Genomic DNA, 26,150 nt, shown 5'->3' on the forward strand with positions numbered 1-26,150 from the left:
GGCGAAGGGAAAAGTTCATCCCCACTACAAGCAGGGGCAAGAAGTCGAAACTGAGAAGTTTTCATTGTGTGCCTCCCAGAGGTTTGCTAAGCTGGGCGTGAACACCATTGAATGACTCCACCTCTTCTTTATGGAAGGAAACCACCTCTTGACTAGCACAGCCCTTTAGGCTAGACTGACCAACAACGTGTTTATGCAAATATAACACTATCATCTATAAACTTCTCAAATTAGATGAGGAACACGGTTGTGCCTAGGTAGTCCAACAACAGAAGGTCCGGTCTGTCACCGAAGGTGTGGTGATTTGAATGAGAATGACCTCCACAGGCTCATATATATACCCCTTAGTTCCGTTCCCCTAAGGAACCCTAATACTGAAGCCCTGGAATTCGGGAAGAGTCACTGGTCTTTAGTCCACATTGGAAGTTGGACCAAGTTGTAAAGTGTGGCAGCAACAACAGCAGCAGAGGCAGCAGCAGGGGAGATGGCTTGAGAATCATGTAAACTCACCAGTGAGGCACAGAGGCAAGCTGGGCAAAAGAGCAAAAGCTCACCCCTCTGCCCGCCACCAGAGTGTGGCACCCACACTGAGGGTGGATTGCTGGGAGCTATGCAGCCTAGTCTCAGATCAGATATGACGACCTGTCTGGTTTCTTCAGGCAAGGCACCTGTGGAAACAGACACTCACTTGGCAAGGACCAGTGGTCCTTGGGACAGCATAGGAATCTGCGAAACTCATGCAGCTTGCAGACTCTTTTCCCTCTCATTATATTGGCGATTCTTTGTGCAGTTTTCAGCTTTGTCAGTCACATATGCAACCGCTGTAATTTTGTAATTTTCCCTGAAAATTCTGTTCTTTTTCAAAGATTTTCCCCTAAGTTTTAACAGAGGGATAATGCTTCTCAAATTTCTTATCTGGAATTGCTAACTATAATTCCTCATCCTGGGAACTTTTCTGACTTGGTAGAGATAGGTATGTATGAGAAAGCAACACTTGGAACACTAACCGTGTCTCACAGTTCTGGAAAGGAGAGCAAGGCATGCGGACACAGACTAGGGAAGAGGCCTCAGGAGCACACAGAGTGCCAGCTGTTGAGAGTAAGTTCCCCGGGCACCAACCCTAGAATCGTTGGTAGGATCTGGAATGCTCCAAGAGGAAAGAACACAGTACAAAATGTTGGATGGAGAGATCCATCTTTGCCACACACAGGAGCTGTTGTTGATGGAAGAAGTGTGGTGTAGTGAGATGGGGAAAGAGGGCCTTACCAAAGTCTGCCTTTTAAGAGAGATTGAGACATGGGACCTTCTTGTAGAAAAGGGAACCGTATAAAAAGATGTCTTGAGGATATGAAAAAATTGTGTGAGTTTGAATATTGTTGTCCTTAAAGCATCATGCCCATGTCTATGACTTTTAACTTTATAACTACAAGTAGCTGCCAGCTGACACAGTGCTGTGAGAGCAGAGTGTGTCTGGCTCGATATTAAGCCTACAGAGATGCGGATCTCTACGTCTAGAATAATTATGCAGGGGTGGGAAGGTGTATTTGGGGAAGCACAAAGGGAAGCGATGGAGGCTTTCATAATAATCACGATGTATTCTTCAAATTGTGATGTCTTTTTTTGAAGTCTATAAAATGTTTTTTTATTAATTGGAAAGTTAAAATAAGACAAAATTACCACCAATATGCACACAGTTTTAAGAAGGAAAAAATTAGTCCGTATAGAATAAGTCATCCTTCAGCAAAACAACTTTTACTCTTTATAAAAGATTTGTTTTGAGTCACCCACACAGTTTTAAGATCAGACTACTTATTTCTATTGCCTACACAATTTTTACATCAGATAACTGATTTCTTTTACTTTACAGTATTAAAAAGTTTGAAATGTAGGCATTACATATTGAGCACATTTTTATTCTTCGTAAGTGCTACAAATTATGTGTTGAAGGCTATGTTAGAAATGTACAGCACTCCAGGTCGTGAACAGCTGGAGACAAAGTTATCTGTATTCCTTTCCACAGGAGCAGCCAGAACAGTAATTTTTATTTTTTTATTGATCTTTATTGAGCTCTACATTTTACTCTGCTCCCCTCCCTGCCTCTCCACTCCTCCCTTCAACTCTCCCCCAAGGTCCCCATGCTCCCAATTTACTCAGGAAATCTTGTCTTTTTCTACTTCCCATGTAGATTAGATCTATGTAAGTCTCTCTTAGTGTCCTCATTGTTGTCTAAGTTCTCTGGGATTGTGGTTTGTAGGCTGGTTTTCTTTGATTTCTGTTTAAAAACCACCTACGAGACATGTGTTAATTTTCTTTCTGTGTCTGGGTTACCTCACTCAAAATAATGTTTTCTAGCTCCATTCATTTTCCTGCAAAATTCAAGATGTTATTTTTTTCTGCTGTGTGGTACTCCATTGTGTAAATGTACCACATTTTCCTTATCCATTCTTTGGTTGAAGGGCATTTAGGTTATTTCCAGGATCTGGCTATGACAAAGCTGCTATGAACATAGTTGAGCACATGTCCTTGTGGCATGATTGAGCATCCACTGGATATATATACAAAAGTGGTATTACTGGGTCTTGAGGAAGGTTGTTTCCTAATTTTCTGAGAAATCACCACACTAACATCCAAAGAGGCTGTACCAGCTTGCATTTCCACCAGCAATGTAGAGTGTTCCCCTTTCCCCACAACCTCTCCAGCATAAGTTGTCATAAGTGTTTTTGATCTTGGCCATTCTTTTTTTTTAATATTTATTTATTTATTATGTATACAATATTCTGTCTGTGTGTATGCTACAGGCCAGAAGAGGGCACCAGATTCCATTACAGATGGTTGTGAGCCACCATGTGGTTGCTGGGAATTGAACTCAGGACCTTTGAAAGAGCAGGCAATGCTCTTAACCTCTGAGCCATCTCTCCAGCCCCGATCTTGGCCATTCTTACAGGTGTAAGATGGAATCTCAGAGTTGTTTTGATTTGTATTTCTCTGATGGTTAAGGATGTTGAACATTTCCTTAAGTGTCTTTCAGCCATTTTAGATTCCTCTTTTGAGAGTTCTCTGTTTAGGTCTGTAGTCCATGTTTTATTGGATTATGTGTTCTTTTGGTAACCAATTTCTTGAGTTCTTTGTATATTTTGGAGATCAGACTCTGTCTGATGTAGGGTTAGTGAAGATCTTTTCCCATTCTGTAGGCTGTCATTTTGTCTTGTTGACCATGTCCTTTGCTTTACAGAAGCTTTTCAGTTTCAGGAGGCCCCATTTATTAATTATTGCTCTCAGCGTCTGTGCTTCTGGGGTTATATTTAGGAAGTGGTCTCCTGTGCCAACATGTTCAAGTGTATTTCCCACTTTCTCTTCTATGAGGTTTAGTGTGGCTGGCTTTATGTTGAGGTCTTTGATCCATTTGGACTTGAGTTTTTTTGCATGGTGATAGACATGGGTCTATTTTCATTCTTCTACATGTTAATATCCAGTTATGCCAGCACCACTGGTTAAATATGCTTTCTTCTTTCCATTTGATATTTTTTGCTTCTTTGTCCAAAAATCAGGTGTTTGAAGATATGTTGATTGATATCCAGATCTTCTATTTGGTTCCATTGGTCCTCCTGTCTGTTACTGAGCAATATGGGTAGGATTAAAGCCGTGGCTTTGCTGGCTGGATCTAGCCCATTCCTTAGCTTTCCAGCCTTGTGGCGGAGGTACCAGCTGTAGCCATTTTTATTGCCACAACTCTATGGTGTTTCAAGGTCCCTGCCAGCAAGCAAGCTGCAACAGTATGTCCACAGACAACACTCAAGTCCTCTCTCTGTATCCAGCCCTCCTGCCTCAAAGAATCAGAGTTTGCCCTGGCAGTACGGCACAGAAAGCCGGCATTTTAAAACAGCACAACTTTTTTTCCTGCTACAGCTGAAAACAAACATGCATTCAGTCAGCTTTTATCAACACCATTTAAGTGTTTTTTATGGCAGGACCTCTTAAGAGCTGCAGGGTTTTGCAGCTGAAGCTGAGTCAAGAAGCCTCTCTTAGATGAGAGCACTTGCTTGCCTCTAGCAAGCAGAGCAGACCCAAGAAATTGCTGCTACCAAGAAAACATGCTTTACTCTATTATTTCCCAAGCTTTCTCAGGCTTTCTGTGGATTCAGTTGGGCTCCATTTTGTAGTAAGAGCTGTGGGCTGCATTCCTGCCACCCAGTTCCTGCCTAGCTAGCTTATGCCCCAAAATAACAACACACAAACTGTATTCATATAAACACTGCTTGGCCCATTTTTATTAATGTGTGTAGCACCACGAGGTAATGACTTACCAAGAACATTCTAGCCTACGTCCATCTTGGGTCAGAGCTTCAACGCATCTGCCTCACTTCCTCTTCCTCCCAGCATTCTGTTCTGTCTACTCCACCCACCTATGTTCTAACCTATCAGGCCAAGCAGTTTCTTTATTAATTAACCAACGACCTTCCTCCATCAAAGGGATGTGTATTTTGTCAAAAGCTTTTTCAGCCTCTAATGAGATGATCATGTGATTTTTATTTTTCAGTTTGTTTATATGGTAGATTATGTTGACAGATTTTCGTATGTTGAACCATCCCTGCATCTCTAGGAGTGATGTCTTTCTTAAAGGCAGACTTAGAAGCCAATAATAAAGCTGTTCATGTAGCCCTGGTAAGAAAAATCTCTGTCTAAGAATAAATAAAGACAGCCTGAGCTATTCGGCGCCACTTGAGTGCAATCCACTCAGTGGTCAGAAGTTTGTCTTTCACTGATGCCCCTTCCCCATCTCAGGACCTGAACCTGAGCTGAGGCTGGACCCCGGCAGTGGATCTTTCCACTTGAGTCAGGAAAATCTTGCTCGCCTCCTAGTTGATTCCAGATCTAGTCAGCCAAGATTAGGCATCGAAGCCATGAGCCAAAATCAGTGCCACCCCTCTAAGTCTTTCAAGATAGTGTATTGCTGTATCACTGTGCAACCTTGGCTGGCCTGGAGTTTCCTAGACAATTCAGGCTGGCATCAAGCTTGTAATGCCCGTTCTGCCTCTGCTCTGGGGATGCAGGCATGCGCCACTGTGCACCCCCACATCTGGCCTTTCTGCTCTCAGATTACTTTCCTCAAGAGTTTTGTTATGTATAATGAAAAAAGACAGTTTTTTTGTTTTGTTTTGATTTGATTTGATTTTTTGAGACAGGGTTTCTCTATAGCCTGTCCTGGAACTAGACCAGGTTGGCCTCGAACTCATAGAGAGCTGCCTGCTTCTGCCTCCCAAGAGCTGCCCCACCACCACCTGGCAAAAGACAGGGTTGTTGTTTTTTTTTAATAAATAAATAAGAATAATACTCGAAAAAAAGAAGAAGAAAAAGGTCCTGAGAGTGTATCTGGTCTTCTGGGCACTTCCGATAAATTCTTTCTCTGTCCAAGGTCTCAACTATATAGCCTAGGCAGGCCCTGAACCCACCATTCTGCCTCAGTACTAGGATTATACGTATATAGCATATGCCAGTTTATAATCAGTTTCCAAAGAGCTTTATCTACAAGGTTATACTATAACCTTGAAGAATCAGGACTTACTGAACTGCTCTCTGTGGTAATTTCAATAACCAACATGGCGGGTTAGAGCCACCCTAGGATGCACAACTCCGGGTGTGTCTATGAGGATGTTTCCCAAGACGATTAACTTGGGAAGAGGAATTATTTCTGTATGTGGCATCATCCTCAGACTGGGGCCCCAGGCTGAATAAGGAAGGAGAGAGTGGGTGAGCAGCAGCATGCTCTCCTCTTCCTGGCTTATCTTCCTCTACTCTGGTACACCTTTTCTCTCCTTCTTACTCCACGTCTGGCTGTGCTGCTGGGTGGCTGGCCCCTGAAGTTCTCCTCCTTCCTCTCTTGTTCCCAGGTTCCTTTCTCCAGGATTTCTCCTCATATTTATCCTCTCTGCCTGTCAGCCCTACCTATACTCTCTCCTGCCTAGCTATTGGCCATTCAGCTCTTTATTAGACCAACAGGTGTTTTAGACAGGCACAATAACACAGCTTCACAGAGTTAAACAAATACAACATAAACAAAATTAACACACATCAAAACAATACTCCCCAACGGAGGAGGACCCTGACCTGTTGACATTTACCTGCAATTTAGCACGGGGGAAGCTAAGGCAAGATGTTGTGAGTTCAAGGCCAGCCTGGTTGAATAAAACGACAAAAAGAAATGGAGCAAGCCTGTTCCAGGGGAGAATGGGTCGGTCAGAAATCCACGTGACTAATCAAAACTATCAACATGTACGAGAAGAGTTTCCATCCTCCACAAAAGGCTTTTGACCTCCGTTCTGCGCATTTCAGCCCCCAGTAGGCAAGGGCATCATAGAAACTTAGGTGAGTGCAATGACAGTAGCAAGTGGGAACTGGGGTTTGTACTCCCAAACCCTGCAATTTGTATGTGAAATCCTTGCCCTCTAGTTGATGGCAGTAGCAGGTAGGATCCTTGAGAAGTGATCATGTTGTGAGAGCAGAGGGAGCCCAGCCCTCCAGTCATGTGATGTCATAGGGAGAAATGATAGGCCCCGCCAGACCCTTACCAGGTCCTCGATACTGAACTCTGCAGCTTCTGTAACTGTGATGAACAGATTTATAGCCACCTGAACAACAAAGATTCCAAGATTCATCCTAGCTGGGCGGTGGTGGCATACGACTTTAATCCTAGCACTCGGGAGGCAGAGGCAGGCGGATCTCTGTGAGTTTGAGGCCAGCCTGAACAAAGCAAATTCCAGCACAGCCAGGGCTGTTATACAGCTTATAAAGATGTTACAGTCGACACTTAGTGCTCCTTCAGCATCCAGCTACGAGTTCCTTCTTCCCTTCTCTCGGACAGCACTACAGATTATGTATTCATGTGGGGGTGGGGTATGCATGTGTTCCAGTGTGTGTGTGTGTGTGTGTGTGTGTGTGTGTGTGTGTGTGTGTGTTTCCACTTGTGCACACGCAGAACCCAGAGCAGGATCTTGAGATCTTCCTCCACAGGTTTCAACCTTCTTGCATTCAGACAGAATTTCTTGCCATTTTGGCTAGACTCGATTGCTAGTGAGATATTATGGTCCACCTGTCTGTGCCCCACCATCCAGGACTGAAGATATGGGAACTTGAAGCCATGGCCAGGTTTTTACACAGGGTGCTGAGGATTTGAACTTAGGTCCAAATGCTTGCAAAGCAAAGTATTCTTATCCTGGTTACCACCCCAGATCTCCCCCAGACAGTTTTCTTCACATTCAAGCTTTCCAAAGATCTTAAGACAAAAAAATCTCCAAAAAGGAATGTAAACCAGAAATAAAGAACTGGAGAGAATAGAGAATGATATTTATTAAATGCTGAATACAAAATAAAGCCATCTAAAAGGAGTCCAGGGAATTCCCTTTACCCCGCCAGGACTCTTTAGGCCCTCCCACTCCCATCATAGTAAAAACATCATTTTTGCATTCACAATAGCTACTAGCAAAGAAGAAAAGAGCCAAGGCTTCTAAAAAAGACAGACACCAGCTTAGGGGGCTTGATGAGTGAGGTCGGACAGTACAGCAGCACCAGTTACTCTCCGCCTCTGAGCAAGAGGCTAATGTCAGAGACCCCTGAGCATATGACTGCATGCTGGCTGGAGGCCAGCAGCCTATGTCGTGATGGCCGGCTCCAGCTGTTTCAGTCTCCGGGCCTTTTTGTGTTCCTTGAGCACCTGGCAGAACCGATCCACAGCTAGAGGGTCCAAAGAGGACAGAGAAAGAGAATGAGTCGGTGGTGTGCAGGTGGAGCCCAGACAGACGGGGTTGTGGACGACCCCCAGAGCCTCTGGTTTATGGGTGGAACCCAGACAGGCCCAGGTTGTGGACGACCCCCAGAGCCTCTGCTTTATGGGTGGAGCCCAGACAGACCCGGGTTATGGACAACCCCCAGAGCCTCTGCTTTATGGGTGGAGCCCAGACAGACCCAGGTTGTGGACAACCCCCAGAGCCTCCGGTTTATGGGTAGAACCCAGACAGGCCCAGGTTGTGGACGACCCCCAGAGCCTCTGGTTTATGGGTGGAGCCCAGACAGACCCGGGTTATGGACGACCCTCAGAGCCTCTGGTTTATGGGTGGAGCCCAGACAGACCCGGGTTGTGGACAACCCCCAGAGCCTCCGGTTTATGGGTGGAGCCCAGACAGACCCGGGTTGTGGACGACCCCCAGAGCCTCCGGTTTATGGGTGCTGGGGTGAGCCCAACATGTTCTATCTCTCTTCTGGCTCTTTTTGAACCTAGTAGTCAAATTCTGTGCTGTAGCTTATTTGTCTCTTAACCTTCAACTGAGTTTGATTATTTATGATACAGAGTTTCTCCATGTGGCCCAGGCTAGCCCTGACCTCTCAGACCTCCTGCCTCATCCTCCCAAGTGTCAGGATTGCAAGTGTGAATCACCATTTCTGCCTTCCTTCCATTTATTTTCCACACTAGACCAAAAGATACTGGTATAAGACACACTTTATGAGGCTAAGTGGATAACTGCTATAGTCTCAGCAGGTAGAAAAGTGTCTGGCAATTAATGAGATGCTATAAATAATTATTCAAATAAAATAAGTCTTCATGATGCCAGAGGAATGTGTGGACTCCAACATAACATGCAAGAGCTACCACGGTCATCTGTCCATTGAATCCACTAGACTCTAGCCCTGGAGTCAGCGGGGCAGAGAACTGCTTCTTAGGAGCTTCTGGTCCAAAAGACACTCTCAAACACATGGCAGACACAAAACACAGGCTATTCAAGAGGTGGGATGCTCGGAGAGACAGCTACTTGAGGAATGGATTGCTTCCTGTTTGCAAAGGGGTATAACCAAGACTAGAAGAGGGTGCTCAGGGGCGCTGAAGCTAGAAGCCACTGAAGTCAGAACAAACGAGTAAATGAGGAGTTGATGAGGCCTCTTTGCTGGATGTCAGGACTGGGGAGTGGGCAGCAGCACTCACCCACTTTTAGTTGAAGTTGGTCCTCTGCAAAGACGAGGCGGAACCAGCCAGGCTCCTTGCACATGTAGGATCTGCCCCTAGATAACAGCAGCTTGTTGTCCTGGAAACACTGGCAAAGGATCTGCTCTTGTTCAAACGTGCATGGGCTCAGGTACTAGGGAAAGGGAAAGGGGCAAGGCTGAGCACAAGACTAGCTGACAGGCCCACCAGCACCTGCCACTTCCAGAACTTACTGCTCTCAAGTTGATCCAGACATAGAGGCCAGAGCCACCATTGAAAAAGGGGACCTTCAGCTTCTCCAGCCTCTTTGTGACATAGAGGTAAGCCCTCCGCAGCCGGCTGTGGTTAGTAGGCAGGTACAGCTGGTCAATCCATTCTGGACGGGTAGAGAAAGAGCATCACAGATCTTACAGCAGATACCTGCTGGGGTGGGGGTGGGGAGGTTCTACCCAAATACAACTTAGCTGGGTTCCATGTGAGCTGTGAGCCATTTCCATACCCACACAGAATCTCATATAGGACTCTGGAGGGAACAGTGGACATCTTCATGGTCCACTGGGATGCTCCCTTTGAGTAGCTGATAGAGGCCAGTAACCAGGGCATCCCATGAGGCAGGCTGATGCCATTGTCACCTGAGTGAATCAGTAGGTACTCAAAGTTTCTGTTCCTGTTCTTGAACCCCACACACAAGACTAGAGAAACCCAGCTATTCTGTGATGTCCCACTATTCTCAGAAAAGGGACCTGAGGAGGTTGTAGAAAACATTTATGCCCACATTATGCTTCAAAAAAAAAAGGTTTTAATTATGCCAGATGCTGGTGGCACATTCCTATAATCCCAGCACTTGGGAGGCAGAGGCAGGTGTTTCTCTGAGTTCAAGACTAACCTGTTCTACAGAGTGAGTTCCAGGACAGCCAGGCCTACCGGGAGAAACCCTGTCTCAAAAACCAAAACTTTAATTATGTGTGTGTGCCCGTCTGTGCACGTGTGCATGGGTGCTTGTGGAGGCATCTCCTGGAAATGGGAGTCACAGGAGGTTGTAAGTTGGCTGCTATAGGTGTGGGGACACCTAAGGCCATCAAGAAGAGCAGGATGTTCTCTTAAACACTGAGCTGTTGCTTCAGCCTCATGCCTACATTCTGCTTCCAAAGCATCTAAGTGAAAATCTTTGAGGATGCAGTTTCAAGTTAACCCTTGGCTACATCTGAGGTTGAGAACCAGCGTTCAAGGGGCTGAGATCTGGTTTCTCCGCATATAAAAGAGGATGGCACCGTGGAGGGTAAGCAGCCAGTTAAGCTTCTCCTTTCTGCTTCTTTTCCCACCCAAAACTGTTTGCTTCTACCTGTCTAGTGACATTAGTTTGTCTCAATATAGTCTATCTATTGATTTAAGCCTTCCAGGCTGGCCATCTACTACAGGAAATTAAAGGGAGAGTGTTTTTTTCTACGTTTGAGCCGTAGAATTAAAGGGGAAGATCTCAGCTGGATAGGGGTGGTGGAACCTTTAATCCCAGCACTTGGGAGGCAGAGGCAGGTATCCACCTCTCTGTGAGTTTGAGGCCAGCCTGGTCTACAGAGTGAGTTCTAGGACAGCCATGGCTACACAGAGAAACCCTGTCTCGAAAAACAAAAACAAAACGAAAAGGGGAAGGTCTCTCAGGTCCAGCCCTCTCTTGAGATCCCTGGAGAATCTACAGGCCATATATCTAGCCAATCAACTCTCTCCAAGCCCCGTTCTCCTTTGTAGCCCCTGGAAAATTATTTTAATCCATATTGGGAAAGTCACAAAATGTTTGCCAGAGGCAAGTAGGTTCAGGAGGAGACACGCACTGATCTCTGCTGGGTGTGGTGGGACATGCTTTAATCACTAGGGGAGCGTAGGCAAGGGGGGGCGCTAGGAGTTCAACGCGGTGAGTTCCAGGCCAAGGCTACCCACTGAGACCCTATCTCCAAGGGTAAAAGCAAAGTTGACTGACTGACTGATGTCTGAGTTCTTGTCTTCAGGTCTTAGGGAGCCATTCACAAGAGGTGCTTTTCCAAGCAGAGCAAAAACTGCTAGACTTTCGGAATCAAATCCCAGTCTGGTTTGGAAGAGGCTCTCCATCTTCTATCCACACCCATGCACTCACTTTCTGAGCTGCATCCTGCCCTCCTGCAAACCACACATCTCCTCGGTTTAACTTCGGATAGTGAACAGATCCTCAAATGTATCAAGTACATGGTAGAGAGCCCAGAAAACCCAGCAATTGCCCCACCTCCCGGCCATGAAGTCCAGCATGATCCAGGCCTCGAGTCCTGCTCAGTACCTCTGTCCTGGAGCAGTTGGCACAGCTTGAACTGTGTAATGCCAGAGACACCGTGGAGGTAGCCAAAAGCTCTCATGGCAGAGGCTACCTCCTTGTTGTGCGTGTAGAGAACACCAAAGCGGAAGCCAGATATGCCAAAATCCTGGAGGAAGAGAAGTCGGGGAAGAAACGTCTAGTTTTTCCTGATTTCTGTTCCTGTCTTCCCTTCCTTCCAGACCCAAAGACAGGTGGCTGGGGCTTACCTTACTAGTGCCCCAGATCATATGGGTTTTGTTAGGGTCAGGCAAGCTGGAAAAGAAATTTAAAAACTGAGGTTGAAGGAAATGGTTAAAGGATGGATAAGTGACTTCTTATGGGAAGGAGAAGGTGGACTTTAGGTTCTTTCTAGACAGGGTCTAAGGTGCCCAATTTCAAGAGACGGGGGTAGCTAAGCTAGGGAGAAACACAGGTGCCCCTGAAAAGCCCACGTGGAACAGTACTCAAGTGTCCACTGAAGTCCAGGACCCTCGGCCTGACTGTGGCTCTGCTACTCTGGTCCGAAACCACATCCTTGGCAGCTGTCCTTCCAGGACGTCATACTCACCTCTCTCTCACTGCCTTCGGTGAGTCCATTCCTTCTAGCAGGTATGCCCACGACTTGTGATGAAATCTATCCTTATGGTCAAATTCTAACCTCCCTCTCCAAATTCAAGTTGGGCATGATGGGACATAGGTACATTCCGAGCACCCAGGAGGTGGAGACAGGAGAATCAAAGGGATTGAGGCCAGGCTGGGTAATACAGCAAGATGCTATGTGACTTTCATTGATGTGTACATATATACGTGTGTGTGTGTGTATGCGTGTGCATGCGTGCGTGTGCTTGCATATAGGTGTGAAAACCACACGTTAAACCTGGATGTCTTTCTAGATCACTTTCTACCTCCCCCACTACCCCCAACACAGACAAAGTCTCTCACTGAAGCTGAAGTTCCTCAATTTAAACAGACTGTCTGGCCTGTAAGCTCCAGATCTGCCTCTTCGCCCCTCCCCCACTTGCAAGGTGACAGATGCAGGTTGCCATGCCAGACTTTTACATAGGTTCTGGGATTCGAACTCATATCCTCACGCTTGCACGCCAGGCACTGTACCAATTGACATGCCATCTCTTGACCTTTAACGATACCCTTCCTGCCTTGCTCTAGCATTCACTTAGACACAGGATGGCATTTAGACTCAGTATTCGGGAGGGCAGAGAAAACATTCTCCATTGGCATTTGGCTCTCCCCAGCGAACTCAGGCAAGCCCTACTTCATGACACCACCTCACAAAGCAGAAACCTCATGGCTCTTGCTTCCAACACTACTGGGGACAAACTTACTGTTTTATGTTCAGAACACTGTGGAATGTGATGGATGCATCAAACATGGACAGCATGTAAATCTCATCTATGATCACATGTAGGTTGTGCCTGCAGTTGGGTGGGAGAAAAAAATAGACCCAGTTTATGCCTGCAGTTTTTCAGATTACATTTTATTTGGTGTGTGTGTGCATGTGTGCACACGGTCCATGGGTGGAGGCAGAGAACTTGTTGGAATCAGTTTAGTACTCCCACCATGTAGGTCCTGGGGATCAAACTCAGTTTGTCAGACTTGTAGTAGGTACCTTTACCCACTGAGCCAGCAGCTCAGCTCTCTCTGTAATTGTTTTTGTTTCAGGACTTTTTGCTTGTTTTTCAAAACAGGGTTTCTCTCTATGTATACCACGTTGACCTGGAGCTAGCTTTGTAGACCAGGCTGAACTGGAACTCACAGAGATCTGCCTGCCTCTGCCTCCTGGATTCTGGGACTAAAGGAGTGCGAGACTAGATCCCTCTGTAATCCCGACTCACTCTTTTTCCTAATTTTGGATACATAACATATACTCCTGTTATCCCAGTAGCTTGTTATATTTCCCAAGTGGCATTATAATATACAAAGAGGAGGCACACCAGGGACCTTTGTCTCTGGCTGGTGGTACACAGAGGGAAGGGGACCTATGAGATATCATATCACATCTAACCCTTTGAATATCAAACAGAGGATGGGAGGAGAGAAAAAGCTTCCCAGATGTTTACAACAGTGACAGTGAGCAGCTGCCTCCCAGGGTCTAGACTGAAGTCACAGCACCAAGTGGGATTTGAGCAATACTCACACCCTCAGTTCACACCCTGACACAGCACCATCACTCCAGTTCCCAGATAGAATTGCGATTCTAAGTGGGAAGTCAGTTGCTTCAGTGTAGTAGGGTGCCAGAGCTCAGGCAATGTGGTGGTGGACACATTGTGAACTTCAGGAATTACCTAGGAGACCAGCCTCTGGACTCCCTGTGAGGGATTACCCTGTTATGCTAACTGTAGTAGGAAGACCCACTCTGAGGTGGGCAGCCCCATTTTCTGGTATTGAGTCCTCAACTACCAAAGGGGGGGCTGCTAGAGTTGCAGAACAGCCCTTGCTCCCTATGTTTCAGGCATCCATACATAACCAGCTGCCTGACTCTCCTGTCAACATGACTTCCTTGCCATGATGAGCTGTACCCATAAGCCATGAGGCCAGATGATCCTTCTTCCTCCCGCTACGTTTTACAGGCTGCTTTATGACAGCAACAGAAAAGCAACCGAGGCTGCTGGGATTTGCACATAGCTCCACTGAGCTCTTGATAGCAGCCTCCTGCATTCTCTCTCTCTCTCTCTCTCTCTCTCTCTCTCTCTCTCTCTCTCTCTCTCCCCCCTGCTGGCTAGTTTGGGTTAGTCCTGAATTCTGAGTGCTGTTTCTAGAAAACAGGTATCTGTCCTGTCAGGGGTACTGTAGAGGCAACTGTTGCTATTGTGCTCTTGGCAGTGAGCCATGAAAGTTCTACGGTGAGCTGTCTTTGAGCATCTGCCATTTTCAGTGCTGCAGCCTGGGTGGTTTGGGGGCAGATACAAGGGTAAAGCACTTCTGCTGTGGTGAGTGGAAAAACATCAAAGCACACTCTGGCAGCTGGGGAAGAGTCTGCAAGGGGAAATGCTGGAGAGGAAATAGTTAAACAAAATGGGGAACACGAGGCCCCTTTCTCCTCCATTTCAGCGTCTTTCTTGTACCCTGCAAAGCATATTGCAGAATGAGTAACCTTGGGTAAGTTACTCCTGCCTCTAATGCCTCCAAGTGATGGAGAGGAACACATACCTCTTGGCAAAGACTAGGTATTCTTTCAGCATCGATCGAGTGTAGACCTCACCCAGAGGATTCTGGGGGTTGACTAGCACAAGGCCTTTGACCTTTTTTTCCTGAGAAGAAACCCAAACACACGAGTGAATACATATCCTTTACAACTACCCCAAATTCCACCGAGCATCCTTTATGGCTTGGGACATCTAAAATGGGACACCTGATAAAGCCCAGGTAGGATCTCATGGAAGTAGCGCCATGCTGCTGGCAAAGGGGAAAAGAAAGTGTTCTGGAAGTTTCCCACTGCTACAGAGAAGTCGGGTACTTAGAATTACTGTTCTCTTTCTTATCTAGAGAAAGCATGCCACATCTTGTATCTAAGTCTTACTACTCAGACTTTTTAGGGCCAGTGGTGACCACCCTAAAATTAAGACTCCCCTGTCCTTACCTTCATCTTAGCCTGAGTCAGGGTAAGCTCCAGCATATCCATGGTGAGCTGGGAAAAAGACGAGTCAGCCTGGAAGACACGTGCGGTGGAGAGAGGCTTGTTTCTGAGCCTGATTCTCAGCCCTCAAGCCCCATACAGTCCCTGGCCTTCAAGCCAGGGTGTGGGTCCATATGCCTTCGTCACCCTGGCATCACCCCACTCCTGGCTTTGCTTAGAGAATAAGCCCTTCTGTCTCCCAACGGGATCTACAACATTCCTTTGCCAGGTGGGCTGAGCAGGAAAGGGGCCCCATTCTGACCTGGCTTTCCAAGTAGACAGGAATAAGCTCGACTTTGGAATAAAGGCAGGAGCTGAAGGCGAAGCCACCGTAGCATGGTGTAGGGGTCAGAAAGGCATCTAGGAGTACAAGGAGCCAAGGCTGTCTGGCTGTCAAGATGAGCAGCAAGGCTCCTAGCACGAGAGCCAGACCAACAATCCCTTCTGCCATCCTTGTGCCCAAGCTTCATTAAAAACTTGACCCATTTTTATACACATTATTTGGGGCACAAACTCCAGTTTCCTGTTGCAAGCACACTGAAGGAGGCTGCAAGGGATGACTGCACTGAAGAGCTCAGAGTCCAAGGTGCAAATCAATCAAGGCACTTCCCATGACAAAAGTCTTTCTGTTGAGGGGCAGGTGTCTGAGTGGGTACATGTGCACCTGTGTGCATGCACATGTGAGGATCAAAGGTCAACCCCAGATTCCTTCCTCTGGAACAATATACTCTGTGTATAAAGATAGTGGCTCCTTACTGACCTAGAGCTAGGCTGGCTACAAGCATCTTTGGGACCTGCTCATCTCTGCTTCTACAGCCTTGGGATTACAAGCACACACCACCATGCCCCAGCTTTTCCATGTGGGTTCCAGGGATCAAACTCGGGTCCTTGTGCATGAGTGACAAGCACGTTCCTGACTGAGCAGCTGTCCTTACCAGTAAACTGAAGAAAAAATTTGTCTGTGGCCCGCCAGACATTAAAGCTCAAAGGCCATGGGCAAGAAAGGTTCCTGGCACTGGACTTGGGGGATTTCATGTCTTTTCCTTCCCATTCTCTTGAACTCGTGGATCTTTTCATCGAGATAATCTATTGAAGAACATTTCTTCAGTACTAAATGACTTTAATTAACTCCCTTGATTTCACAGAAATGACACAAAAATATCTTTGGCAGGACAGATGTCCTACACTTGTGGAAAAGACCTCAAGTCAATACAACCTTCTCTTCCAAGACGAATGCCTAGGTGCCCCTGTCTACAGACCAGGAAGGCAAGTGGAGCCTGCTGACTTACCACCTGGGTCACACAGAACCATGGCCAGTGAAGAAAAGACTGAGGAACAGCCATTTAGAACCACCACCTGAGGACAAGGTCCGAGAGGGCCAGTCAGTACCTGTGTAAGTAGGGTATCCGCTCTCCATCTGCCTCTCCACCCAAAGGGCAGGTCCCAGTGGCCTCCTGTAGCTGTGACTCCCCAGGGTCCTTTATAGCTGGACTTCCCAAGGGACCTCTGTTAGCTGTGCCCTGCCGCTCTGAGGGTTCTCTTCGCATTCTATAGATAACTCAGAGGGAAACCCAGAGCACAGCCCTCCACTATACCCACTCACATTTTCTGGATCAAGGGGTGTAGGTGCCTGGCAGTAGCAGGTCAAGAAGCTGGCCAGCTTTTTCCGAAGGCTGCAGACAAACCCAAAGAGACCGTTTAGTTCCCAGGTGCCCTTCCTCATTCAGAATCTAGGTGACACTCTTTTCAAAGGACACAGCATCCAACATTAAAGAGCTGTTTGTTACCAAGCCAACTTCATCATACAGGGCTATAGACTAAAGATGTCACCTCTCCAGGGTCACACAGATGCTGAAAGGTAGGAGAAGCCAAGGTTGAATAGACGGATGCTATTTCTGCGAGATTAGGCCACCTATAAGAGGCTTTGTTCTTAAGCAAATCCAACCTTTTGATGCCAAATGCAACATCATCATCTATACAGTTCATATTCAAGAACTGTGGGATCAATTTTTTTTAAATCATCCAACAATTTTCAATGTTTTAAGTGAGTTTTAATAATTTTATGTTAGGTTGCATTCACAACTATCGTGTACTCGGGCTGGACATGCCTGCTAGGGCTTTCTGGGAAGTTATTAGCCAAAGATAGAGGAAGGTAGTCAGTCTTAAATATGGGGCATTTGGGGAAAGTGAGTATGCCTCAGGGATGCTTGCCTTCAGATGCTTGCCTAGAGTGCGTGCATGAAACCCTGGATTCCATCCTCAGCACCACAGTAAAACCAGGCATGATGGTACACACCTATAATCCCCACACTCAGGAGGTAAAGGTAGAAGGATGAGAGTAAATGTCACCCTCAGCTGTATAGAGAGTTGAAGGCAAGCCTTGCTGCAGCAAGTTTCTTCAATGATTAGATATACCTAATTGCATATATACGTTGGATATATATATAACATATGCTATATATAACATATGTTGTATTGGAGATGTACATAATACATGCCAGCTACACATTGGATATATGTGTGTATGTATGTAGGAGATTTATATATCTCCAATAGATGGTTAAAGATTCCTGTGCACCAAGAGACCATAGTTATGAAAGTCACTTACAAGAGCTGTCCTTGCCAGTCAGAGTACTGCAACAGATCATCTTCAATTTGGTTCATGTCACACTGACTCATCTGTTAACAAATAGAACATGAAGACAGGAAGTTCAGGGAAGTCAAGTGGGGCCTTATTTTGTTCCTCATTCATGCACAGATCACTGCCCTGAAGTTACATATCTCCCAGAAAAGGAGTGAGGATACACGCTGTGTGCTCCTTCATGAATCGAGGCCAGCTTTGCCATAGATATCTACCAGTCTGAATGGCAAGCATTGGGCAGCCTCCTTATCCCAAAGCTCTTTGGGCAGGCTGCTCATTGCATACCTGCCAGACCAGACATCTGGACCGTCAGCCAGGCCAGGATCTTAGGGGTGATGTTCCAAAAGCAAATGTCTCTGACATCCCCCAAATATCTATGTTTGCCCCCCTTGAACCTGCCACAAGCCGAGGTATAGATCAGGGAACCAGGCCCATAGGGTTCAAGTCTCAGCAAAGTCTAGACCATGGCTTACCCTTTCTTTTATCAGGTCAAGACAAAGCTTGTTCTCGCTGGTACCAAGGTTGATGTAGCCCTGGAAGCAGAAGGAATCTGGGTCAGTCTCCTTGCTCCATCATAGACGGACTCCTCTGGGCATGCCAAGAAATTGCCATCGTAGACAAGGGAAGATGTCAGTGTGTCACAAGGTAGTTGAATAGGTGTCGAGCAGGGTTAAGAGTCAGAAAATTCCCCAGAACCTAAAATTGTGCAGCTATCCAGTCTCCACCTGTTCCATAGACAAACCAGGGTGGTTTGATTTGCTCCATGTAACAACCCCTGAACTCCTCTATGGCAGGTGTTAGACTCATTTCCTGTGAGCTGCCTTATGTCTTGAGAAAAACATTCAATTTGATCAAAAGAATGAAAAGAAGAAACATTGAAAATCTACCAGACAGATAACCTGGGTGGCAGGCAGAATCTCTCCTGCCATACCCAGAGCCTGGAGCCTTTATCAGTCACAAGCCCTGCCTGCACCCATCTCTGCTACCACATGGAAGGGCCCTCCAGGCAACTGGAGGAGATGCAGCCCTCGCGGTATAACAGAAGTATCCGATTCAGTCCCTAGAAAAGGAGATGGTCTCGGGCTGGCTGGACTAAACTTAGACAGGGCACAGACAGGAAAGGCATGGTGACAGCCATCGTCTGCCCTCTGAGTGGAGAGCGGCTGTCAATCTCCTTGGCTAAGACCCTTTTGCTGGCTGCTTGCTGCCCTAAGGGAACGTTTATCACCTGTCCAGCTGTGCCCACACTTCTCATCACAGTACTCATGGTCTCTATTCGGGCACAGAGGTCAGCCTTCCAAACCACACCGAGCGCTTCCCTCCTTTTAGCTTCTGTATATGTTTCCCACTCATCTAGGAGGACCACAGTCACCATAATATCGGCTGGCTGCGTCAGGACCACCTGAGAAGGGCAGCCCTTTCATGCTCTTGAAAATAGAATAAACACCTGTCCTCCGTGGCTACCTACACCTGTCACGGTGTTTCATTTCATGAAGGCAGGCTCATTTACCAGGGAGGGTACGGTGGCTGCTGGAATATAAATGCTGAGATTAGGGGAAAGGAGGTAGGGATGAAGGGACTCAGGACCCCCAGTCCTCCAGCGTCTGGGGCATTATCAGCTTATGTCGGTGACTGCACCATTATTCCCAGACAGCAGTGTCTATGCACCACAAAGAGAGGCAGGCATCCAGTATTTGGCACAGGACTCAGTAAACTCTAGACTGAGGCTCCCAAGGATGCCCACATCTTACCATAGGGTTTTCTTCTTTGTGGTATTTGTCTCTCTGATAGGCCTCATAGCTCTGGAAGCTGGCGCAGTAAAGATCATAGATGCCAATACCACGTCTGGACAGGACCTGGCTGACAAAGGCAGCTTCAAAACCACCCAGCCTGGGACTGGGTTGGTCAAGCTGCCAAGATGGCAGGGCTTGCTGCCCAGCTTTGATGTCACATCTAGGGTCCGAGTGAGGGAGGGGTTCTTTGAAGTTCAGTTCCTTTGTAGCCTCAGCTCGTATGAGGTTGGCCATCTGGGACATTAAGAAGCCCATCCTCTTTATCCACTTCCAAGAGGTTTGTGGGCTTTGCTGGTCTTCTGGTGAGAGGCTCTGCACCCGCTGGCTAGTCGTCTGAAAGAAATGGTCCATCAGGACCTGCTGCAGCTTCAACATCTTCCTCTGAAGCGTTCGGAAGACCTTCTTTGTGGAGGACTTCTCCGCTCCCTGCCCTGAGCACTTGTATGGGCCTCAGCAGCCTGGCTGGAACCTACAGAGAAAGATTAAGCACAGAAAACAAGACAGTTTTCCTTGGAGGTCCTGGCATGGTTAGGCACAAAACTGATTCTCAAGTTCATCACTGGCTCCTCCCTCTTCTCTGTTCTGGGCTTAGGCTCTAAATGGCTCAGAAAGTCAAGAGCATGTGTAAGTATCCCAGGTTTAGCTGCTGGAGCATTCTGCTCAGATGCCATCAGAATGTGTCCTGAGCAAGCACAGTAAGGCCTTTAGGAGAAAAGGGGGCTTTGTGTTTCCCAGATTCTTCTTGTGCTCCAAACAGAACCTGCTGCATCTGGTTCTAAATGAGAAGCGAGGGGGCTTTGCTGTCCAATCCCAGCACTGAGAAATTGTCCTTCTGATCCATACATGATTGCCAGGGCCAAATCTGGCCTCTTGCCTGTTTTATAGGTAACAAATGATCAGAGACTGGGAAGATGGTTCAGCTGGTGAACTGATCTGAGTTCAGTCCCCACAACGTGTTAAAAAGCTGGGTGTGGTAGCATGTGCCTGTCATCCCATCTCTGGGGAGGCAGAAACAATAGCTTGCTGGCCAGCAAGATGAGCTACATCTAGACTCCAGCCTTTACAAGCACATACAGTAACAGATCTGCACAATACAACGTTACATTCTTAAAAATGAAAGCACACTGATGAGACGCCAAGGACAATGGCACGGGGTTTTGATCCTACTTAATGTGCTGGCTTTGTGGGAGCCTAGCCAGTTTGGATGTTCACCTTCCCAGATATGGACGGAGGGGGGAGGACCTAGGACTTACCACAGGGCAGGGAACCTGGGCTGCTCTGTGGACTGGAGAGGGAGGGGGAGAGGAGTGGGGGGAGGGGGAGAAGGGTGGGAGGAGGGGGAGAAGGGTGGGAGGAGGGGGAGGGAAATGGGAGGCTGGGAGGAGGTGGAAACTTGTTTTTTGTTTATGTTTTTTTTTCTTCTTTTCTCAATAAAAAAAAAATGAAAGCACACATTATTAGAACACAGCCAGGGAGATTTTGTTTAGTTGTGGATTCACTGTGATTGCTTTTGTAAATGGCAGAGTTGACAGTTGTGGTGGAGGCCCTACGACCCGAGGAGTTTCATCTGGTTACTGAAATGATTTTTTAAATATTGTATGTCTTTTTATGTGAATGGGTGTTTTGCCTGCTATATGTTGAACCACATACATACAGGGCCCATGGAGTCCAAAAGAGGGCATTGGATATCCTGGAACTGAAGTTGCAGATTGTTGTGAGCCGACACGTAAGTGCTAAGATCAAAACCTAGTCCTCTGGAAGGGCAGCAAGTGCTCTAAGCTGCTGAGCCATCTCTCCAGCCCCCAACGTTTCAACTACAAAGGTCAGAGTTGGACCTTTGTAGACAAGGCTTGCCAAGCCCTGTTCTAGAACATAAACCTTTGCTTTTGCTTGTTTCCCCACGCTCCACCAAGATAGTCAGACCAGATATCCCTCCCTCATCCTGACCTCATATGGTTTCCTATTAATGCCATGACGGCTGCTGTAGGCCTTCCTTTCTGCTTTTCCTAGCCAGGATGCAGATGCTCAAGCTGCATCTGAATCCATCTGAATCACCTGTGGATGTGGCATAGGCTTCAGAGAGTGAAGCCAAGCACCTGGATGAGTGTTGGGGGTAAAAACCAGAATTCGTCATTTCTACCAAGCTGCCAGGACTACACTCACTGAACATGTGACTAATGATGCTTATGAAACCATGACAGAATACCAGAAATGATCAAGAATTACCTTCTTAACCCCTCAAAGAACCAGCAAAACAAGCTGAGCCAGCTGACCCCAGAAGGTGAGACGCCCTGGGTCTGTCAGCCGCCAGTCTTTAAAACCACTGTCTCCACACACAAAAATTAGGCTAGGCCCCTTCTGCACTTTGCAGCTTTTTCCAAGCAGTAACAACCCTCCCCACACAGATGTAAACCTTGTCGCTTCTTCTGCAGATGCATAGGGTCAGTGCTCTAAAGAGCTGCACACTCTGCCCAGCGTGCTCGCCAACCAGCCAGTCTAGCCCAAACAAAGCTCCGGGTTCTGTAAGAGATCCTATTTTAAAAAGAAAACTCGGAGGGGGGGGACATCGAGGAGGACACTCAGCATCAACCTCTGCCTTTTACATACACACACAGAGTGCACCCACAGAGAAATGCATTCTTCTGGAAAAGTGGTTTTTAAGAAGGAAGTGAATACCAGCTGAGGTCACTAGGATGCTTAAAAGTTGGGAACTCTGCCAAGACTTTTTTATACAAAAGACGTCTATTATTTCTTTTTTTTTCATTTTTCCCCCTTTTTAATTGATTTTATTGAACTATACATTTTTTCTCTGCTCTCCTCTCTGCCTCTCCCCTCCCCTCCTCCCCTTTCCCATGGCCCCCATGCTCCCAATTTACTCAGGAGATCTTATCTTTTCTACTTCCCATGTAGATTAGATCTATGTAAGTCTCTCTTAGGGGCCTCATTGTTGTCTAAGTTCTCTGGGATTGTGATTCATAGGCTGGTTGTCTTTGCTTCATGTTTAAAACCACCTATGAGTGAGTACATGTGATAATTGTCTTTCTGGGTCTGGGTTACCTCACTCAAAATGATGTTTTCTAGTTCCATCCATTTGCCTGCAAATTTCAAGATGTCATTATTTATTTTTGCTGTGTAGTACTCCATTGAAGTAATAAGGGCAGTGGCGGGGCTGCGTCCCCAACACCCCAGCCGCCTGCCCGGCTAGTTTATGCCCCGAAATAATTACACGGACACTGTATTCTTTTAAACACCGCTTGGCCCATTTCTATCTAACCTCTTCTAGGCTAATTCTCACATATTAATTTAGCCCATTTCTAATCATCTGTGTTGCGCCCCTAAGTGCGCTTACCGGGAAGATTCTAGCCTATGTCCATCCTGGGTCGGAGCTTCTTAGCATGCTTCTGCCCAGGAGCCAGGAGCATGGCGTCTCTCTCAGGCGGCTGCTCCCGAGAGGAAAGCGGTCGAGTCTCTGAGCTCACTTCCTCTTCCTCCCAGCATTTTGTTCTGTTTACTCCTCCCACCTATCCTCTAACCAATAAAATGGGCCAGGGCAGTTCCTTTATTAGCCAATGACCTTCCTCCATCACTCCATTGATATTTTTTTTTTTGCTTCTTTGTCAAAAATCAGGTGTGTAGATTTATATCCGGGTCCTTGATTCAATTCCATTGGCCCTCCAGTCTGTTCTTATACCAATACCAGGCTGTTTTCAGTACTGTAGCTCTGTAGTAGAGTTTGAAGTCAGGGATTATGATGCCTCCAGAAGTTCTTTTATTGTACAGGATTGTTTTGACTTTCCTGGATTTTTTTGCTTTTCCATATGAAGTTGAGTACCATTCTTTTGAGGTCTGTGAAGACTTTTGTTGGGATTTTGATGGGCATTGCATTGAATCTGTAGATTGCTTTTGGTAAGATTGCCATTTTTACTATGTTAATTCTACCTACCCAAGAGCTTGGGAGATCTTTCCACTTTCTAGTGGAAGATGTCTATTGTAAATGATGCTGTAGGACAAAGAAAGAGCACCACTAAAGGCTAGCCCTAAACTGTTAGTATTGGGGTTCATCAGTCTCCTCCTCCAACTTCTTCATCTCTAAATTGAATTTGGTGTCCCTAGCCTGCTGTCACCTACCTTCCAATCTACATTCATCTTCAATGACGGCTAAAATAGTATCAGAACCAGTCATGCCGCTGCCAATAGGACAGCCTTCCTCTGTAAGTTCTGGGGAAGAACCAGAGGAAGTGGGAAAGAGACCGCGGGAAGCCAGAAATTGGCTCAGTGCTACTGTAGGGTTTTCCTAGTCTTCTCCTGGTCTTTGAGTTGGTTCCACAAGTCTCACTTTATATATTAGAAACCAGTGGCTCAAAGGAGAGAACTGATCTTACCAGAGCATATAGGTAGGATGCATTTGTCATGGAAGGTACCAGCCATGTCAACCTGAAGTTGTCGTGCTCTATGTACCCCAGCACAATCATGGATGTGACCCAAGGCAAAGTCAAAACGTAAAGAAACTGTGATAGCTGTTGCTTTCCTTCTGTAGCTTGGCTGCCCAGTTCTCAAGCCCCAACTTTACAGACAACGTTGTGTTACAACGTTAGGTCGAAGTCAGCTGATCAAAAGACTCATTGCCTTTTAAGCTCCAGGAGCCTGTGGCCCAAAGTCCCTCCCTTCTCCACCCCCAGAACTGGCATCATCCCACCCGGCTAACCCTCTCTTCTCTCACTCATCTCCATGCAGTCCAAAGCTCCAGGCCTGCTGGAGGTAGCCATTCAGGGGCAGCCAGCTCTCTCTCGTTTAAGCATTGAAGAGTAATACAATCCATCCGTTCCCTTCTAGAAAGCTCTTCTGAGGAGGTTCCTATGACCTAAATGGTCTGGACATCATTACAGAGAACTGGCTCCATGGAGCTTCAGGCTGAATCAAATCTTTAGAGTATTGGCATCACCTGAAAAGTTCCCACGCTGTGAGGACCTCTGCTCTTTGAACGAGGCCAGAGCCAGCCTGTGTGCACTGGCTAGACACTGGGTGAACTGAGTGCTTACCAACTATTGAGAACCACCAGGCAAGAGGGCCCTGTCCAAAGCATAAATGAGCCTATGCTTCCTCCCCATTTCTGAGGGGGCCATAATGTGAGAACAGGCTGAAGGTCAGCCAGGCAAGGAGGACCGCTGCACAGCGAAGCCCAGGAGGGATGTCTGGGAATCTCAGGCACACACACACAGATACACACACACACACACACACAGACACACACACCCGCCCAACAGGACAGGTGGGGATGTGTGAAGGCATCTCTCTTCTGGTTCAGAGCTAGCCTTGACAGTCCAGGAACAGGTGTGGACCCAAAGTAGCCTATCCTCCCAGAACACCCAGGTCCCTGTTCTCAGGCTAAAATAAAAACGAGCCAGGTGAGGCGGCACACACATCTAATCCCAGCTCTTGGGAAGCAGAAGCAAGTGGGTGACCTCGAGTTCAAGAGCAGCCTGGTTTACACAGTGAGACCTGATCTCAAAAACGTGTCTGTTGGCCCAGGACTGGATGGCTACAGCCCAACCTTCCTCGCACACACAACAGCTTTCCTGCTTCGTTCGCCTTCCATTTTCTGAAGTAGCATTACTTTCCTGTAAACAGTCAGCAACCCTGACTCACTTCTGTGTGTGTTTCTTTGCAGCTCCCGGATCTGGAATAAAGAGTGCACAAGGAGAGCTGCTTCGGTTGCTCTCTCCGCTGCTCTGGGTCTCAAGAAGACTGGCCTGAGTGCTTGGTTCCGAGACTGGCGCTCTCGGCCCATGCCTGTGCCTGTGCTGGGAACTCTCGCTCTGGGTTCTCTTCACCAGCTGCTCCCAGCGTGATATGCTGCTTGCTACTAGCCCAATAGTAACAGGGCCAAGACCATGGACTTCAAAACCATGCATGGAAATAAAGCTTTTCTTTTTCCAAAGTTGATTGTCTCAAGATTCATCATGGTAATGGAAGCTGGTACCTTGTGAGTAAATGGATGAGTGATGAGTGATTGGGTGGGTGGGTGGGTGAGTGGGTGATTGGGTGGGTGGGTGAGTGGGTGCTCTGGGTTCTGGGCTGTAGGCTTATCTGCCCTATGGTTCCAAGGCACAACAGAATCTTGGTTATGTTTGTCTAACACTTGATTTATATTATATATTATACTATATTATAGTGATTAATGAGTGAAGATCATAACCTTAAAGTCAAACAATTGTATGGCCTTGATGAATGTTGACAGCAGAAAGAAGAGTTTCCTTGAGAAAAATCCCTTCTGGACAACAACCAGCCGCAAACTGCTGACTGGGAGCCTCTCTTTGGGGCTCCACCTCCAACCACCCAGACATGACCTGACTTTGCCAGCAGAGGGCGCTAAAAACCTATTTTCCTGCTACACGTGAAAATTAAGGCAGTCACTGTGCAGGCCCGGAAAGGCTGCAGGAGGTGTACAGGAAAGGCCTGGTGAAGGCCACAGCCACCACCCTCAGTCCCCAGGGCATAGTAGGTGACTGCAGAAGGGCTGGGATTAGAGGTGCTTAGGCCTACTGCCGGGTGCCAGGCCCTGGCAGAAAAGGCCAACTACTGACTCCTTTCACCACCTGCATTTTGACAATGGGAGTCGGGACAAAGTGGGTGACCGGGCTAATGTCACCTACATAGAACACACCCCTGATGTGACTAGAAACCATCAATCACTGTATCCTTTTCTCATCCCAGTAATACCTTTTCCTCGTCTCTGCTCCAAAACCAAGAATCCATGACAATTGTCGAATGGGCCAGCTTAGGCACTGGGT

General features: G+C 47.0%; 1 protein-coding gene across 1 annotated transcript; it reads right to left on the bottom strand.

Annotated features, from left to right (window-relative positions):
- Nucleotides 1-7,540: 7,540 nt before the first annotated feature.
- Nucleotides 7,541-19,773, bottom strand: LOC121440566 (probable inactive 1-aminocyclopropane-1-carboxylate synthase-like protein 2). Its single transcript, XM_041641310.1, has 14 exons — nucleotides 19,318-19,773; nucleotides 18,040-18,099; nucleotides 17,534-17,604; nucleotides 16,529-16,598; nucleotides 16,215-16,281; nucleotides 15,188-15,285; nucleotides 14,890-14,958; nucleotides 14,460-14,560; nucleotides 12,635-12,724; nucleotides 11,519-11,564; nucleotides 11,277-11,418; nucleotides 9,205-9,347; nucleotides 8,972-9,125; nucleotides 7,541-7,728 (listed from the first exon to the last, which is right to left on the bottom strand). The coding sequence occupies exons 1-14, from the start codon at nucleotides 19,732-19,734 to the stop codon at nucleotides 7,646-7,648; spliced, it is 1,611 nt and encodes a 536-aa protein (XP_041497244.1). The 5' UTR covers nucleotides 19,735-19,773; the 3' UTR covers nucleotides 7,541-7,645.
- Between the last annotated feature and the right edge of the window lie 6,377 nt (nucleotides 19,774-26,150).

Source organism: Microtus oregoni, unplaced genomic scaffold (assembly GCF_018167655.1).
Source record: "Microtus oregoni isolate MIOR12 unplaced genomic scaffold, Mior012 000068F_ref0000429, whole genome shotgun sequence".
Lineage (NCBI taxonomy): Eukaryota > Metazoa > Chordata > Mammalia > Rodentia > Cricetidae > Microtus > Microtus oregoni.

Coding starts and splice junctions, on each gene's coding strand:
- LOC121440566 (XM_041641310.1), bottom strand. CDS start 19,734: ATGTTGAAGCTGCAGCAGGTCCTGATGGACCATTTCTTTCAGACGACT. Junction 16,599..17,533: donor GACTGGCAAGGACAGCTCTT/GTAAGTGACTTT, acceptor GTTTGTCTGCAG/CCTTCGGAAAAAGCTGGCCA. Junction 9,348..11,276: donor CCAACTGCTCCAGGACAGAG/GTACTGAGCAGG, acceptor CTACCCGTCCAG/AATGGATTGACCAGCTGTAC.